This window comes from Athene cunicularia (assembly GCF_003259725.1).
Source record: "Athene cunicularia isolate RWA chromosome 12 unlocalized genomic scaffold, athCun1 chr12_part1, whole genome shotgun sequence".
NCBI lineage: Eukaryota > Metazoa > Chordata > Aves > Strigiformes > Strigidae > Athene > Athene cunicularia.
In genome coordinates this window covers 10,688,462-10,708,063 of record NW_020799116.1, presented here as the reverse complement: position 1 = coordinate 10,708,063, position 19,602 = coordinate 10,688,462, and the positions used below count along the sequence as shown (strand labels likewise).

At 38.7% G+C, this 19,602-nt stretch overlaps 1 protein-coding gene across 3 annotated transcripts in view; it reads right to left on the bottom strand.

The window, feature by feature from the left end:
- The window catches only part of CNTN6 (contactin 6), a 151,288-nt gene that overhangs the window by 112,375 nt on the left and 19,311 nt on the right, over positions 1-19,602 (bottom strand). For all 3 annotated transcript variants that reach the window (XM_026857656.1, XM_026857657.1, XM_026857659.1), the window contains exon 2: positions 6,725-6,859. In XM_026857656.1, the coding sequence (XP_026713457.1) occupies positions 6,725-6,779 (55 nt within the window). In that variant the 5' untranslated portion in view covers positions 6,780-6,859. The remainder of the gene's footprint in view (positions 1-6,724; positions 6,860-19,602) is intronic.

Sequence of the window (19,602 nt, the reverse complement as noted above, 5' to 3'; positions counted from 1 at the left end):
TTGGCAGTGATAATAAAGTAAAATTGAATTATCTTTGCAGCTGTTGCAAACAAAAAATGAAAAAAAAAACTGAATGACTTCTAAAGTACAGGGATGTTACTTTACAAAGTTAATAATCCTTTCAGAGAGAGATATTAAATGACTCGATATGAAACAGAAAGAAACCATGCAAAATTTAAAGTATAGGAAAAAAATCCCTTTTTTTTTTTTTTTTTTTTTTTAATGTAATGCAACTAACTGAAGAGATTAGGAAGTAGTAATTATTTAAACCACTATAAAAATGGGTTAGGCATTTCAGACTATAGAAGAGACTTATATGCTAGAGCCATATAGAAAACATAAAACTAGTAATGACTTCCATGAATTCTAGCATGCTCCACTTAACTTCAGGAACTGTAAATAATATCTTTCTGACAGCTAAATCAATGCAACCTAAAATTTGACAGTACACCCTCAAAGAAGGTGCTCTAACCTCTTTCACCATGTGTCTATGCACTCAAGGGAATTCAAAAAAGACATTTTTCTTGGAAATGATGTATAATAAGGAAGACTCTTTTATAATGTGAGTCCAGCCCATGTTATATAATATTAAATGAGTATCATTCGCTGTATCCAGCAGGTTGGTTTGATGTGGAATGGTATATTTGGGAAATAAGGCAGCGTTGCACTCTGTTGCCCACTCGGAATAATGACAGCTTGAAGGAGGGTTTCTATCTGCTTAGTGAAAATCTGCAGAACCCCTTACATTCACTAAATATAATAGGTGAGGCTTTCAGAAATGCTGAGCTTTGCCCTAATTCTTCCCTTTTCAAAGCAAGCGATAAGACAGCCGTTGCAATCTGTAGAGGCATAAAAATACCAATGCTGAGTCCTTCTCACCGTCACACCAGCTAATTGCTACTAATGTAGGTTGTCACTTCGTTATTGACGTTATTACCATTGCTGGATTGTCATTTCTTTCTTCATGTGCTCCATTATCATAGCAGCTGAAACCACAAACTGGTGTGAATATATCCCCCTCTGAATTGAGTGGTGAAGGAAATAGTTATCTTAAACTCCATGGTGCTTTGTAACATGCATCTGTTCAAGAGACCAGCAAGTGGTAGAGCCAGAAATTGCTCACAGGCTTCCCGAGCACCAGTCCTCTTTGTCATCAGAAGGCTCATCCTTTAATGTTGCCTTGCACTGAGGACAGAGATTCACACTTCTCACATACTGGCTTATTTTGTCTGGGATTTTGCCCTTCAGTTAGGAACAGTTTGTGGTTTCAGATAAGAGACAGGACATGGAAGTAGTTAAATTGCTCATTCTCATTCTTAAATTTAAATACAGAGGGACCGGTTCTATGTAAACCCTTCCAGAAATGAACAGGGGCAAGCAGCAAACCCTCTGCAACTCACCCACTCTACAGTTTAAGGCAATATTTGAGAAAATATTTTCCAAATGCGATGTTTGCAAAACTGAGTGATGGATTAGACACCTTATTTTCCCTTCTATGATGTATTTTCCATCCATCTTGCACATGTTCTCATGTCTTTTCTAATAATAGTATTTTTCCTGCTAATACAAAAAGCTTTAAGTCCTGATTTTGTATCTGAGCGTATGAGTGGCAGTTCCCAGAGTACTAGTCTTTAGCTGGGTTGCCACTGGCCCATGTCAGACCCAGACAGTTGATCCATTGTATGTAAATGGAAAGAAGATGAGGTACCAGAGGAAGATGAGGGTGAATGTCACACCTGAGAGACCTTCTCTCTCATGTCTCACTGCCCATGTTAGCCTGTGCTGGGGCCTCCAGGTGCTGGAGAAGCAGCTTGTTCCACTAGGAAAGCACCTCCCTGAGACAGTGTCTTCCTTCAGTATCTTAGACCATCCAAGCAGTGTCCCCTAGGGCATCCTGGATGGGTATGAAGGAGAGCGAAGCTGTGGTGCAATTAGCAAAATCTGTATGAAGTCTTTCTAAGAACAGAAATCAGGTAGAACCCGTTAACATCAAATCAAAGTAACTAAATAACTTCATAGCCCATCCTCTCTAAATGCAGTCATAGTCTCGCTTCTTATGTCTTGCCAATAGCCAAAAAGTTTGTTGTCTTTAAAGTTGCAGGGGAAGGCTTGCCTGCCTCTCTGTGCCTCACCACCTTTTTCTTGCCCATCCCAACACTACATCTTCAGGGCTTTAGGCGCTCTCTTTTGCTGTCTTTGTTGTACCAGAGTATGTTTGTTGTTTACTGATGTTGGGAAATGAGCTGAACCACATGGCACCCCATAAAATGGAAACAAAGGTTTTTCCTTAAATGTTACTCTTCAGTCTCCTGAGAAGGTCATTGCATTACTAGTCATTCTTTGCTTGGAAGTCATTTAAAGAAATACAGCTTTCATGGTCACTGTTTCCCAAAGTCATGAAAACTTCCATGTTGTCCACGAGAGACCTAATTATTATCATTCTCTGACTCATCAGCGGGTCTCCAAATGCCTCTGGTTGTTCAGAGACACCTTATCATTTCCAGGCTGGACTAGTTCATCTTCACAGTTCACTGTTAGAAATAGCAAAGATGTCACTTGTCTTAAAATATATGGTCTGCTGTTCCATTCCTAAAGGTGCTGTTATGCTAACAATAAATCTGCAAGAGACTGCAGGCAGAGTGCGGGATGTGATGTATTCAATATTCATCATGCTGTGACCCAAAGGAGTGTCAGGACACTTTACATCATGAAATTTCTCTCTCTAATTTACCAGTTTCAAAATGATGGGCCAAAATACAGCCCGGGAGGTTGCAGTTGCATCTTCAATTGAATTTAAGCCAAAAGGCTGTAAAAATACAGTTAGTGCCTCATTTCGAAAATGAACGTTCAGACTGGCTGGTTTGGCTTATAATATTTATATTGTCTATAGCTAATTTTAAGATCCTGATAGCTTTTACTGGTGTTTTACTTTTTCCTCATCCTTAACCCTGGAAAACCTATTGATGTCCATGATGGGGTCAAGACAATCAGCAGAGCAAAGGACAGTTGCAAAGGCCATCTCTATGTGGGAGACTCTATGTATTTATTTGAAGGTCGGAAACCACCAGGAATCAGATGAAAGAGGTGTCATGACAGCCTTTAGAATTGGGAGGGACACAGAAAATTTGGATAAGCAGCCAGGAGGAAGACAGAAACTGCAGAAATAAGGAGAAGATAACTCTCCTTCTCTTCCTGAACAGCGAAGAGCCTCGGAGAATGGGAAGAGGGAAGCAGGGAAGCTCGGATATTTGCAGTGAAGCTGGTGCTGAAGTGGGACTGTACATAGTCTGCTGTGTAGGGAGTTACCAACAGCCTTGTTCCCCCAGTACTGAGGTCAGCCATTGGGAGAATCAAGCTGTGCCTCTTCCTTTTCTTGCCTAAGATCTGCAACCTGTATTTATCCTGTATTCTTAACCTGGGTAATAGACAAATATGCGAGAATGGTTTTGCAACTTATTTATGATCAAATTATTCTTTGCATTACAGCATTGGACAGAATCCATAAATCCTTATTGACAGAGAAGAGAATGGAGGGAGCAGAGAGACAGATAGATGAGGCACCTGTTCTTCTATGGGCAACCTACTGCAGACCCAAGCCTGGTACCCATTTCCTGATAGCACTCTGAGCTGCATCTGATAGATGCTGAAGGCAGCTTCCTCTCTCAGTGTGATACTGCTGGCAACCATCCTTGCACAATAGCTCCAGAGGAAGGAGCACGACATAGGAGCAACCATAGGAGGAAAACTTGAGATAGCTTTAGTGTGAAGAAATAATTATTTTATTTCTTGAGCACTTCGGACACTTTACTGTTCATATCAGCTTCTCAAAATTCTGTCTACATCTTTAATCCAGAAAGTGAGTGCTCTTTCTTAACATATTAAAATCAAACAATGTTTAAATTTCAACAAGAGTGTAAGGAGGTGGTTGTCATGCATCCTTAAAACAAGTACACAGAATTCAAAGTAATGATCTCTGAGTTTACCTTCATCACCCTTCTTGCCTCTGGTGCTCTTCTTAGATCAGATTATCTCATTTAAATAGCAATGGGTTATGAAAAAAAAGTCTAATCTGTTCCCTCATTGTGTCACTGTGCATGCATATATTACTTTATTTTATTTTATCCCCTACGGCACTTGCAAGCAAACCCCAAAGAGCCTTGTTGAGTCACATAAAAAAGCTCTGCTGGAAAATAAGAGTTGGAAGGAATACTACTCTTTCCATGATCTTTCCATATAGAGAGAATATAGAGGGTAGTTTGATTTTTGAGTAATTGAATTACCATTTAAGGGGGGGGGTAATAATATCTAGCTCTGCTGTACAGCACATTTAATCCTCAGATTTAAAATTCATTTATAGGTCAATGTCATTTTCATTCTGCATGTATGGTTGAACTGAGGCAGAAACAAGGAAGAAATGACTGGCCAATGTCTAACAACCTGAATTGCCTTTCAAGCCCCAGCCCACAAGACTGCTCTGCTCAGCATCGTGACTAGTTCCTAATTTTCCTACTCAGTTCTATTACTCCTAAATTGATGTGAACCATCCATATAATAAATCGAAGAAGTCTTGCCCATAACTGCAGGTTTGACTATTACCTTCAAGCATATTTCAGAATGCCATGTAGTGAAAATCAGCATAGCTCTGCTGAAATCAGTGGAGTTAATTTATACCCAGGTATAAATTATCTTATCTCAGTGAAGTCAGTGGGAGCTTTTTCTGTTCCTTTAATTGATGGCAGGATCAGGAAAAAGGTGCTGTTGTGATCTACTCCTGGTGCCTGGGAATATGGAACATTTAAATTTTTATCTATTGTTAAGCCTTCAAAAAACTGAACATGTTAACGTAAAAGTGAGCTCCTAGGATCTTTTAACTCGGTTGGCCCAGGATACTGGTCTCATTAAAAGATGATCCTCTAACAGAAAAGATGAGGATGACAAAAAGTTTAAAAATGAAAGCTTTGCGGAAGGATGTGATGGAAAAGGTTATATTTGGAAATACAAAACATGAGCGTAAAAATATCTTGTCCATGACCAAGATGTACTGCTCCTCCAGTGATTCATATTCCATGACCACCATGACCACAACTGCTAAAAGCAATCAAGAAATTATAGGGGAACCTCGTACTCTAAAAGATTGGTACAAGTCCTTTATTTAAACTAGTAAAGTACCCAAGAGGGCCGATAGATGCTGTGGCAGTGCAGTGGGCAATTAAAGGGAAGACTAGGGTCCTAAAGAGGTTGTCACTGTGTTTAGTTCAGCGTATCTGGGCCTAAACGAGTGACTGCTTGCTTGAAATCTCTACAAATATTTTAATATGAAGTCCTTACCCTTTTGGCTTTTTGTTACTGAAACAGGCACTTAGTATTGATTTAACAGAAAGTCTGATCCTGAGATTTACATTTTTACCTGGAATCTATTAGACAAAATATTATCTGGTTTTATTTAAATCATATTTTAAAGTACTACTGAAGTCTGCACTCCGCTTCTGTTTCTTCATTTCAAACAGCTGCTGACTCATGCACTACATAATTAATTTAAATATCATTTGAGGTTACTTTAGTACAATTTCCTCGTAAGTACATGAGTAACATCCCAGCTATTTAGAGTTCAATACATTAATTGTAGACAAAAGTCAGTTGTCATGGTTTCTATCACAGACAAGTGTGAAGGGTCAGTTCATCCCCAAATTCATTATAACCTCAAAGAGTTCAGTTACCATTTTGTGTCTGGTTTAGATGAGTCTGTAATGAGTCACATGAGTTAATCCCATTTATATGGTTTTATGAAACAGGATTGTCAAGTTATGTGCTTTGAATTAGAAGAAAGATTCAAAAAAAGGAATGAACTCAGAATACCAAACCCTCAGTGTGAACAATGCCCAGCCAGGCAGAAATGAACATTTTACCTTAAAATATGTTAGCAACCTGCTGATATTTTAATTAAGCACAAGAGATATTCAAGAAGGGGAATGGGGAAAGCAGTCCTGCTTCCTCTGACCACATTTTTGTCCTCTGAATACAACCTGAGGACTGACAGGATGCCCAGCACTCGGTTCAGTGACAGGGTGGGTTGCATGAGGGTCTATCATCCTGCCAACTGGAGGCAAAGAAGGAACATTTGCATTTGCTTTGGGCATTAAGCATGATTTTCTTTCATTTTTGGTGTTTGTGTTTTGGTAGTCATTATGATTCTTACCTATTTTGGCCTTCATAAATGAATGCTTTTATTCGTCTTTGAGTTAGATGTGATTTAAAGGCACTTTACCAGTATGGAGGCATTTGAAGGGTATGATATTAAGTGTGGGATCTAAACCATCCATGTGCAGCACTCCCATATACACCTCACTGAACTGTTCTGGTTTTTAATCCAGCTCCATTTGCTGGCTTGGGAGTTAGTTATGCTGTGGCTGAGAAATGTCTTTCATGTGTATGTTGTTAGCCAAGTAACAATTGTACTTTTTTCTCAGTGTGACAGTTTAGAATATTTTTAAAAGCTATTACCTGGAGTACAGCTTTGTTACGATCTCGAAACGTGTTTTCCTGGTTCAAAGGCAGCACCTTGTGTTGCTTAAAATTAAAGCATGTCCTAATGAAAAACTCCTTAGTCACTTGTTCATGCGAATAAGTACTGTTAGTTTTGGTAATTGCTTCTTCTTTCTACAAGAATTATGATACTGATATAGATTTATCAATCATCACAAACACTAACAGTGGAACATTTTACCTGTGCTGCAGCTCATGAATGGCAGCAGACTTATTAGTTTCCATAGCAACACCATCTCCACTTTCCAAGGTCAAAAATTCCTCCCATCCAATCAGTGGAAAGTAAAGTGTATCTTCCTGTGACTACCTTGATATTCTGTAAAAACAGGAAGAGATATTGGGTAATTAAACCACAGATTCGAAATAAGTACCCCAATTTTCCCCGCGTGACATCATGTTCTACTGCACCATTTGAAGACTCAGACAAGCAAAATGCAATAAATAGTCTGGATAGGATCATCCCAACATAAAAATAATTCCCAAATGACACAAAACTGTAAACAAGATCAATGAAAAGCATATGTAACGATTGAGGCCATCCCTCCACTCCACGTGGCAAACAGATCACTTGCATAGGAGTGAGTTTCTCCAAGAAAGCATCATCTGCCTGTGGTCCGTTCATCAAACAATCCTGGGTTAGAAGAAAGAGTATTTGCAAAAATATGCTCTTCTTGACTCTTAAATGTCCATTACACTTTATGATGCTTCTTGTCCTGTAAGTGCTCTGGCTTCTGATCCCCAAAAGAATCCTTTGGTGAATGTATTGTAACGAAAGCAGTTACCTATGCAAACTGGTAGATCTCTTATGGGAGGAGAGGGCAATACAATGTCATACATACCCTGTGTATAAAAATAAAAGCCACAAAGTTTTTTGTATTAAGGTTTATTCTTCAGAAAGCAAGCATTCACCCATAAGGATTTACATAACAGTTTGCTTTAATTTCCTTTGACATTTCACTCAACATATAATGAATTAAACCAGGAAAAAAGTATCTGTTTGGCCTATACTCCCAAAGGGCAAACTGGTAATTTACTGTTGGGAATCAATTCATAAAACGGCTGAAATCAGAAATCGCTTAATAAAATGGATTTACAAAATCATAATATCATTCTAAACCTTTTAAGTGCTGAAAATTTTCCACAGAGAAATTACACTTATGATATATATTTACAGATCCATATTCTCTTCTCACTTGTCTCATTTTTCATACCAGTGTGAAAAGATATACAGTGTTGCCCTGAAACTTATTGCTGATATGAGGGAGAGACATGTTTTTTAGAAAATTAAGAAATTTAAGTCTTTTGGAAGTCATCCCACTTCTATAAGGGACCGAATTCTGTTCATAGGTTTTTATAAACGTCACTCAAAAATTGTAGGTGGTCTCAGGGGAGACACTTATAAACCTGGTGCACTGCACCATTGCTAGTTGCCACTTCAGGCAGGGAATGATCAAACATGCCAAGCTTCTAAGTTTTTGAAAACAAAGTATGGAAAAAGCAGAGTTTCTTTTAACCTTTTGTGAGGTCCTACTTCACACGTATCTGGGGTCTACTGAAGCACTCTGCATCATTTAGAAGTATAAATGGCTTGAGTTGTTTTAAAAAAAAAAAAAAAAAAAAAGGAAATTGAAGTTTGGATAGTTCTGTCAAAGTAGAAGCAGAGAAAAAGGAGCTGGATCGTGCCTTTATACATCAATCCTGCCCCAAGCAACAGTAACTGCACCTAAAATATCCTCAGTAAACATTTGCCTATCATGATTCTCAGACCTATGGTGATATGTCTTTCCAGAAATTCCTCAGGAAATCTTAACAATGCTGTTGGTTTAAATATTATTCCTAACATTGTCTATAAATGCCTTATGGACATGGACATTTCTCTCTATACTTTTTGCATGTTTGAAGAATATTATGTTTTATGTAGAAGGATTCCTATTTTGTTTTTCCTATGTCATTTTTTTTTTTTATCATCTCTTCTCATTTTAGTCTCTTCTGGATTATATCAGCATAGCTGACATTTTTCTACAAGCACACTGCCCGGAGCTGGGCACAATCCTCCAGCTGAGGCAGAGCGATGACAAACAGTCATTTAGTATTTACACATTCCCAAATGAGGATGGTGCTTGGTTTTTTTTTAAATAGTTTTATTCAGTTCAGGTTCCACTGTAACCCCTACTTTAAACCTCCTGCCTATACTGAAGGTATTCACAGATTCTTTCTACTTAAATGTGAAACCTTGTACTTTTCCTTATTGAATTGCTTCGTATTTATTTCACACTCTTTCTCTTGTTTGTTATTATTTGTCTTGAAACTGGTGTACACATCTCTGATATTTAAGACAAAAAAAACCCACCCCAAACCCATTATTTTTTTATCCTTGTTCTTCCTAAAAATTATGTATCTTTTCAGATCAAAAAGTTAGAATTTTAATTTTTTGCCAAGATTTCATGTTAGCTCCTCCTATATTAACTCTGTGACTTTGACTCCCTGCCTTCCCCTGTGTCCCAGTTTTACCCTTTTTTCTTACTGCAGATTAGCAGGAGGGATCTGTTGCCTGCAGGAAAATACCCCAAACAACCACAACCTGTGTATCCAGCAAAACCACTGGGCAAGGAGGCTCAAATTGCCCATTTACTGACAGAGCAGCTTGCTGGCTGCCAATGTTCTCTGATAGTATCAGTAGATAACAACCAGTATTTTTCTATGGTTTATCCTTTTCTGGTGAAGTTAATGCAATGATTTTTGCACATTCCCATGTGTTTCCTTGGCATTTCTATTTGCATTCACCTCCTGTGCTGGACATTTTTCTGTGGTTGTTTTTCTTGACATTTCCCAGTGCTGCCTACTCTGGTCCCACCCAACTCCCTTTCATCAAGATCTCTCAAGCATGTCCTGTTTCTGGTCATTACACATTCAGTGTGAGTTATTTTGTGCAGATCACCTGAAATCCCTTCTGAAGGTGCAAGAGTTGCCAAAGGCAATTATGACTCAAAAGAAAAAGGACTTAAACCCTCCAATGTTACTCACATGCTTCCCAGGGGGAATATTCTGAACAACAAAAAATCACCAATAAAAGCCAATTAGCTGACCAAATCCATCTTTTTCCAAGATACTTGCCCTTTCTTGCAAGGACAGATCCTTCTGAAAAACTGCCTGTTTTCTATTCTCCTCTTGTTGGGGTGTACATGAGCCTTTTGAAACCAAGAAACAATACCTGCTGCTGCCAATATCCGGAATATACACCCAAAGCTCTTTGTATTCATATAAGGTATTGATCAATCCTCAGAACTGTAATTCTCCTGCTTCTAAGATTGCAAATTATGGGGCATTATTATAAATATATACACACACACACACATTTCCTTTAAGTAACCCAACTGTTTTACTTATTTCACTCTGACAAACACAAGGACCTAACTGGCAAGCAGGCACTTAATAATTTTTACATCTTTCCAACAGCAGCTTCCATGGGATTATTTACTGTCAAACTAAATCAAGAATAAATGAAAAAACTGAAATATTTATAGCATAAGAAAAATCTGGTTCAGACTAGAAATCCCAGACTGGCATTAAATCAAGAAATGTAACAAGATAAATTGTGCCATCATACTCTTTGTTTTCTGGATGTAACGCTATCACTTATTCTAATTGTTATGCCACAGTTTGAACAGTCGGTCTAGATAGATAGATGGCGAATAAAGTACATTAAATATGATCATGGGGGAAACATCACATTTTCCCCTAAAAATACTGATTGCATGTCCATTTGTCAACAGTATGTAATTTATACAAATATTTTTGTTACAGAAGTAGTCAGCATCATTTCTGTTGTTTTCCCATTAGAGAAAACAAGTCCATAGGAAAGGACTCGATCCTCAGATTTTTTTTTAGCTGTCACTTTTTCTTCTTATCTGTGGGGGAAGGAAAGATATCTATTCCTGAGACATCCAAATGTGACGTGGGGGACATACAGGGGCATATGTGAGATGAATAGATAGAAACACTGTGGTGGGGAAAAGGCAGCTGAAATGAGTCTGGGGGAAATACACCAGTCGGCTTTGGCTCTGCATGCAGCACAGTGCCGAGCTGCTGCCCAGATGGGCTGGGCAGCATCCGCTTCTCACCGCAAATACTCTGGGTAGTATTACTGGAAAGAAAGTGCACAAAAATATTGCTTTCATCAAACATTTCTTTCTTGATATCTGGAATATTGAAAATTTCAGTCTACACATGGGATATGAGTAGATGCATTGACTGAGTGGCGTTGCACTTGTCTCACAGAGGGAAAAGGTTTTTTTTTTTTGTAACGTGTCTGAAGCTTGCAGTTGTATTGCTGTTTTCCCCTGGAAATGGAATCTAGAAGGAGATACGTTATAAATTCATTTATGAATTAAAATGGTCTGACATATACTTAGTGCACTAACAAGCACCAATATTTTGTTCTTTAGTGAGGTGAGGTTCAACCTAGTGCCAAGGCTTTAGGTTTCAAGACCTATGCTTTCTTCAACTGCTTATTTTTTAAGTAACAAACCACTTACAAGATCAAGTCTGTGACAAAAATGCTCTTCTGGTGTCATCTGAGTTTTCATGAAAATATACAACATTTCACATTTCTGCCACAATTGTCTGTTAGTTTTGTAAAAGCAAGAAAGAGTTGGTTCAGGTGGCGAACTGACATCTTTCTGAGGTAAAAGTTGTCAGGCAGTGGAAATGATGAGATTTTGCTCTTAGCTAAATTCAAGCAAATTGACATTTTTACCCATGGCAAAATGTAGCTGTTTGCAGAAATAGCAACTTTCTGACCCGGTGAAAGAAACAGTGTTTAACAGCGGGGATTTGGGGTTAAATTCCACAGCGGTGCTGGCAGAGGAGCTTCACTCCAGGGCTGGTATATTGGTGTAACTGCCTATAGAAGGAGATCTGTTGAATGCATGTAGCAGGACGGGAATAAGAATGTGAAGATAAGAAGCTATAATCCAGGGAGTGCATGCACAGCCTTTTTATTTTGCAGCCTCAGCTTTCCCTCCCACCAGCTTCCACACATCTATATTATCTTTTGAATTTGGCCTTACATACTTTTGTATTCTTCATCTGCCAGGAAATAAGCTGAGTCTGTCCCAGCTAGGCTTGCATTCTTGGCACACCATTGCTCCTGATCTCTATATTGTCTCCTGAGCACCTGATTTGAAGGCATCTAATGTGAGTTTTCTCATGAATGCCAATGATATACAGCTACATTTTTCTTTTCAAACTTTTTATCCCTGAGGCGCTTTCTGCACTCAAACTATTTTCCAGATATCCATAACAGACTGAATAGCAAATACTTGTAACTACCAGAGCAGAAGCAGAAGCGACCAGTTTTACAGTCTCCAGCAAGATTTACCTATGCTGTTGTAGCACCTCCTGCTTATTTAAAATTATTGAACCATGTTTTGAAGAAGGAAAGTACCCCATGTTATTTAACTAAGGTTTCTGATACTGATCACCCCTATTTTTCCTTTTTCACAAAAGGACTTGGATTTTTATTTGCTTTTCACTCCTGACTGCTATTGTTTACTTTTCCTAGGGAAACAGAAAATATTGTAGTTTATTTGCAATTCAAATTCAGTACATAAAGCCTTCAGGGAGGGTTTAAATCTTCTGTTTTCAAAACATTTTCCTAAATCCTAACAGCTCATTGCGTTTTAGTTGACACTGAGACTCGTATATGGTGTGACACTATAGATGCTTTTGTTTCTCAAACTCCCTGCATTAAGGCACCTTACTGGCATTCAAGGAGTAATGGGCTGGACCCTACTTTGGTGTCTATGATGAGGCTTTACTCAGCTTCCCAGATGGAGTCACCAGTACTGAAATAAGCAGATCTGGAAGCCACAGCTGGTTTACTAAATAATAATGGCACTTTGGAGTGACATCTAGGGACAAGGCAAAAGTCTTGGGTTGAGCAAGCTGCCAGACGGGATCCACCATCCCTGCATCAGATGAATTTACTCATCTTCCCATGATGAAGAATCTGTCTGAGGATTCACACCTTCTTCTAACAGTCAAGTACAAGACACAACAGGATTTCCATATTTTAAATATAGTTTTGATTTTTTCACACGGTTTTATTTTCATAGACAGCAACAATTAGTGAGCTTAAACTAGAGAGCTGAAACAGAAACACTCCTCTCCCATCAGTGCCCGTGTGCAGTTGGCATCCTGCTGTTGCAATGGGAAGGTATTAGCGAGTGACACACTTTCACCAGAACATTATGAATGCACTGGTTTAATGCAATAGCACAAACATTTGTGTGGGCATTCACAACTGTAAGTAACCATGTCTCAGTGGGAAAGAGGCAATGAGAAAATTTGCTTTATTTAACCCAAACAGAAAGACCGAAAGATATAAACTCTGGTGTGTGGCATCAGCATAAAAAAGTCTTTCAACAGTAAACTGCTTAAGTCATAATGAATATAACTGTTGTAGTACGATCACAGCCCTTGTGCTTAATCAAGCCTTAGGAAAGCACAGTAAAGGTGCAGTTATCTCATGTGAACCATGTCATTCGGAGTTGATTTACTAGTACTCTGATATTCTTTTTTTCCAGTTTATACACAGTATGCAATGCCAGTAATCATTCTGAAAGGGCTGTCTCATGGGAAATATAAAATTTTGCCTCACATACTCACGTACCAACTTTGCTGGTAGTGTTTCCTTGTAACTTAAATGTAGACGTATTAGCTTTTTATATGTGTCTATATGCATATATGTATGTGAGTCTGTGTACGTATACATAATACAAGCAAAGGTATAATTTGATTCAATCATCTCAACTGTTGTCTGGTTGGTTTGGGGTTTTTGACATTTAAAGTTATGGTGTTATTTCTGCTCTTTGCAGCGATATGTATGATAAATAAAGACAGAAATATCTCGTGGTGTAGTGGGATAAAACTGGCACAGAAGTTGGTTTAGTCTGAAGAGTGATTAAGTCTTTTCTATTCATTATAAAGCCTGGCTGGTCTGTTGGTCTCTTACTGTGGGACACGTGGAGCAAGTCTGTGTGGGAAATGTTAGGGTGCCCTTGCACAGCTGATACACTGTGCTTCAGGGTATGTCTTCGCACCTGCAGCTTTTCAAGAAGAGCGCTGGGCTCTGCCAAGGATTGGCTTCAGTCCAGCCCCATCGACAAATCCCTTTCAGGGAAATTATAAAGCTAAAATATGCTACCAATTCAGGCTGACACTGCCCAGAATGGTAAATGGCATTCAAGTAAACTGCTTATCCCATTACCAGAACCACGGCCCCTGAATTCATTATAAATAAAATCCCAATAATTGCATTCATCTTTATAACACCTTTTCCAAGGTTTCTGTGTCCACTTATCATGCCTGGCTTTGTACATAAACACGTCGTGACTCAAGTAAATTAAAAACAACCTATAGGTACAAATTCCATATAATCGTTTGGAGTAATTTCTATTCTGTCGCCTCTGTCATATTGAGGATTCTTTTGGAATATCATTTATATGTTAGACTGTTTCAAATTCAGGCTAAAATATTTGTCACTTAAGCGAGGCACATTATTTCAAGTGTCTTAAAATAGTGAATTATTGTTTTTGTTAGTTAGTCACCCCATTTTACCCTATATAATGTAAAAAGCAATTATGTCAGTTTAAGTAGTTTAGAAATATGTCATGAACATTAGTATTCATTACTGATATTCCTGGAGGCAGCAGCAGGGATCAGCATCCCTTTACCATGAGTAAGCTCCTCATCTTTAAGATCCTGAAAAGTGATATCAAGAAACACAAGGTCTCATACCCTACTACAATTATGCTTCAGTTTCAGCTATATGTGTCTCAGTGCTGTGTTCTCTGTTCCTAGCAGAAATTATTGCTTCTGATTTCACAAAAATGTATTTTATACATTAAATTTGTAGCTGGGATAAGCCTAGGTGCCTTTGACAGTGGATTTCTAGCCTGCAACTCTTTTCATAAACTAAACAGAAGTGAGGCAGAAGTAGAGTGAGGCAAACTAGAGTAATAATTTATCTTATGTTGTTTGATAGAAAGAAAAATATCAGCCACAAAAGCTTCCTGGGGCAAAATGGATAACCTTAAAGAAAGATTTGCAGCACTGACAGTAGCATTTAGCAATGACTGCCATGTTTCCAGTAACTGAGGAAAGGCAAAACTAATTCAAGCTTAGAAGTTTCTGTAGGCAGTGGTTTGCCAAAAGATTCTGTGCTATTGACTTGCCATCTCTTTGCATTTGCAGATACACAGATAGTGGAGGCATGCTAGAAGAATTAACCTCTTATACAATTTTCCAATTCAATTCCCTTTTTGTCTGCAGTTTAAGTCTTCAACTGAGCTATGTATGAAGACAGAAAAAGCAAAATTTATTGTGTATGTTACTAGACTTGAGAATATGTTGATTCTTTGACCCATCTGTGTAACCCAGTCACAGCCTAACTCCAGATGGAGTCAAGATCCAGGTATTCCCCAACCTTTCACAGAGGTTTTTCACTGGAAGGAGAACTGGGAGCTTGGACTGATCTACACATGCTCCAACCATTGCCCCTTCTGGACATGACCTTCCTCACGATGGTAGGAACAAGATCTAATGCTATCTTAGTTCCGACACAATGCTTAGGTTATCTAATCCTTTTTCCCTCTTATCAGGACAGAGGTGACAGACCTCTTGCTCTTTTAGTTCCATCCCTTTCTATGCCTTTATACCAGCACTAGAAGTATCACCATTAAAATGTTTATAGAGGAAAACTAGAAAATAATCATAGTTATTAATAATGTTGTATATGCTGAAGCTGTATTTTTTTATCAGAACTGCCTAACATCCAAATTCTCATGTAGAACCTGATACTTTTATATAAGGACATGTCAGAAAGCTGTTAACGTTTGCTACAATGTGATGGCAACGTCACCATACGCTAGCTTCATATAAGGACTTGGACTATGACTTCAATACTCCCGAGTCATTCCAGGTACTCATCCTGGTGTAGGACTGTCCAGCTCTTTGCCAAGTAACTCACAGGACTGCAAGGGCCAAAGACAAGAGCTCTGCACATTCTTTGGCTTAAATAGTGCTGCTCTCATTTAATCTCTACATATGTGGGAATGGACATTCAAACATTTGTTTGAAATCTATCCTGTAAGTTTTGATGAGAACTTCAGCTTACTCTTCAGAAATTTCTGTGAACTACAGAAGAGAACATTTTCCATATGAATTAGGGTTGAGAAGTTTTCATCATATAGATCATTTCCAACTACTAGAAGATTCTTTACTAATCACTCAATACAGTCTACAGTAATTACTGAGCAAACGTTGAGATAGAAAAGTTCTGACAAAAAGGTTTGAAAGATTTGGCTGAAGCGTAAGTGTTGACCGATTTTCAATTCCATACACTATGAAATACATTTTCTGAAGAGATCTGAAAGTGCTAAATTTACCAAACGTGACCATATAACATGTAAACTAATTATCACATTTCTTTTAACATGTTCACAAACACCAAAGCTAAATGTCTAAATGATGCCCAGATACTGAGACTGAAGAGCATAAATTATTCTTCACAGATTAGAAGTTCATTATCTACTTCATATCTACGAGTAAAAACTTAAGAACTCTGGAAAATAGCCTTACAAATATTATCAGTGAACTCAGTAGCAAAATTCCCATTTCTCCAATAAAATAGGATCAAAATTAGAATGTCATCAAAAGATACCGTGCAGGTTTCTTCAAGTATAGGGATATTAATAAATGAACTATGGAAAAATCTTAATGATGGTATCTTGAAGGCTTCACCTCTTTTAGGATCTCATGCAGCAGCTTTTTCAGTATGAGCCTTATATCAACAGGAACGCTTTAATTTGTGCCACTGCAAAGTCCACTGTTCAGTGTTTTCATTTTAATCTTTTGCTTGCTTCGTACTTAATATCCCAGATATTTTTATTAAAGCCCATATTAAAGGTATTGTGATATCTTCACAGTGCTCTCCTTTCAAACAAAATAATATCCTCAGCAACAACGATCTTCTTTCTGCATTTCTTATACATCTATACCTCCAGCTGGTGGGCATGGAGGGAATCACTGCTCACGGAGGAAGAGATGCATCCTCAGGTCACCTCACTTGGTACCTTCCACTCCAGCCAGGGTCAGACCGCTGTGTTTCTCAGAAGCCTAATACCAAGCCTCTGTCCTTCTCAGCAAGAGACACCCAACTGCTGCCTTCACCTGGCACCCATTCATCGAGCTAATGGCCGAGGGGATTTCCCTGCAATGGCTCACAAATGTCATTTGATCGGTGTGCAGCAGGAATTTACCATTTACTGAGAGGGGCCTTCTTTTTATTGTTCTTGGCTTGTTGATGCATTTTATATTTACCAGCAGCATCTTATTTTTGGTTAATTGCTCTAACATCTGAAATGATCTCTCTCTTTCTCATTTCACTGTTGCTCATCATTCATTATTTCTCTGAATTACAGTCAGACAGCTTCAAATGCTCGGCTCCCAAACCCAGCACAGGTGCCAGTCACTCATCATCACAACACCTGGCTAGCAGCTTCTCCTACTTAAAAAAAAAATAATGTTACCACCATTTATTAAGAAACTATTCATTTTCATGTCCTCTTTCCTGGAGGAGAAAGGGGAGGAATGATGTGCTTTGCACGCAAAAAATATTAGGCACAAGGTATAGAAAGCAGGACATAACATGTGCTGTGAGGGGTACTGAGTGGGCATTAAACATGATACTTGAATTATGAGGTGCATCAGAAGTTCCCTGTCTGATTCTCAGACTCCCTTACAGGGCAACAAGTCATCTTGAGACTCACTTCAAGGGAAAAATACAGAAGGTTTTTTTTTCAGCTGAACAACAAGGTACAAGTGAAACTGTAGGAAAAGGAAAGACTTCCTAGATTTTGGGGAAAGGTGTTCAAGTCTATTTTTCTCTTGTCTTGAAAATGTGCTAATGAATTGCTTCTAATCTTTTCTTGACTTGGGCAAGTGATACACTCTCTTCCCAAGAAGCTTAGTTATTTCAGCATTATGAGGGCAGGGAGTTTATAAGAGCTTTCAACAGGCTTTCCTGAAGAACTGCAGCGAGACAAGAGGTTCACACTGACTCTTTTTGTGTTGCAAATGACATCTAAACTCACCTGAAACAGTTTCAGACAGTAGCAGAGGCAGCAAGACACTCAGTTTTGGTCCTGCAAACTACCTCTTATTTTTTATATATGCCTGAAAAAATCTAGCTGGGAAAAAGAAATGTTTGGTTTACTGACATTTCAATTCCTACTTGCTGTTGAGAACTATGGGCACCTTGTGTCCACTAAAATCTTACAGCAGGATATAACGTGGTGGCTATTCTGTAAAAATCAGCCCCCAAACCAAAGCAGACCTCCCCGCTCCCATCAGACTGTGTCATGAGAAAAGCAGGCGTGAACCAAAGACCTAATGCAGACTGGGGTTTGTGGATAGCAGTCTTGGGGTGAGCACCCATGGGGGTTCCCAGTGGCCAACACATAAGGCTGCCCACTGGCCACAGAGACACCCACCAATCCACCAAGCTTTCTTCCCAAAGTGAATCTGCAGCTGAGCAAAACATCCGTGGAGTTCAGATCTGAAGAGCTGGAGAAATGCTTGTTTGAACCAGGGGCTTGGAGAAACACCTTCAGAAGGGGAGCAGGGAGTCAACCTGCCACTCATGCCTCCAAAACTCCTGGATCAGGTTTAGTATTTCTAAACAAAACAAAAAGTGAAACCAAAGCGAGTTTTAGACAAGCACCTGGAAATCCACCAAGTTATTAACAACTGGTCTTCAGCCTGGCAGAAAGTGTTAACAGTACCATGAATGTATATTATTGACTTTAGATTCCCTCAGAGAGCTGTCAGGAAATATTTATATTTTGGAATAGTTATATATTGCAGTGCAGCAATAAATAAGGAGGCCAGGACCAGTGCTGTGCTGACCTAGGTGGACACGAATGCTTATAGGTTAGATGAATTTAAACTGGCTGGCAATGAGACTAAATTCAATGCTAAATGATATAAATAGGAACAAGGAAGGACTGTAATGCCAGGGTGACTTTAAGATTATCTGAACCATACATGGTCATTATTTTTGCCTAAAATGAAGTTTCTAATCATTTTATTTGCATGCATATGTGCATGCATGTGTGTCAGGAGGGAAAGTTAATTTCAGGGTTTATTGTTTAACAAGTAAATGATTCAGTGTGAAATGATGATCCTTACCATTCCCTTCCTCCTTGGTGATGCTATTTTCTGTTTATTACTATCATTTAGAATGTCTTTGATAATGAAGAAAAGCAGAAAATAATCAGTTGGTTTCTAGATGAAATTGGACTTAATTCAGCATAATCTATGTATTTTAAGATAGAGGATATATCCAAGTAGAATAATCAGTGCAGCAAACAGATTGTTTTAATGTCTAGACAGGTTTCAAGATCATCTGGATATGGGAACAGACATACAAATTATTTATCTCTTCTGCTTGAACAATATATTTGGATGCTGATGAAAAAAAAAAAAAAAAAAAAAAAAAAAGGAGGAAGAAGTCCTTTAAACAAAAGCCAAGGAGAAAAGCACTGGAGTTTCTAAAAGCTTAACCATATCAAGTACCTGTTCTACAGAAGGTTTTTGGGTGCTACAGGAGAGAGGAACAGAAGGCTCTCAGGCTGACTCAACAATGATGACATTAATAACCAAGGCAAATCCAGCTCATATGAAAACCTGTCATTGAAACACCATTTTCCCCTACTACTCCACTGATATTGGCCACCTCCCCGTGCTATTCCCTTGCATTTATATACCCCTAATATGTTGGTCTCTCTTCACAAGAGAGGACCCTGCAGCTCTGCCCTCGCCTGTAGCACCCGCACATGCCTTGGTCCAAGCAGCAATGCCAGCGAGAGCTCCTTGAAATGACTTTGCCTTCACACCTGAGAGACAAAGATGAGCATGTAAAGGGGGATGCCTGCACAAGGGTTGTAGTCTGTGCACCAGCTAAGCCAGAGAGGAGGAAGAGCAAGGGGCTGGAAA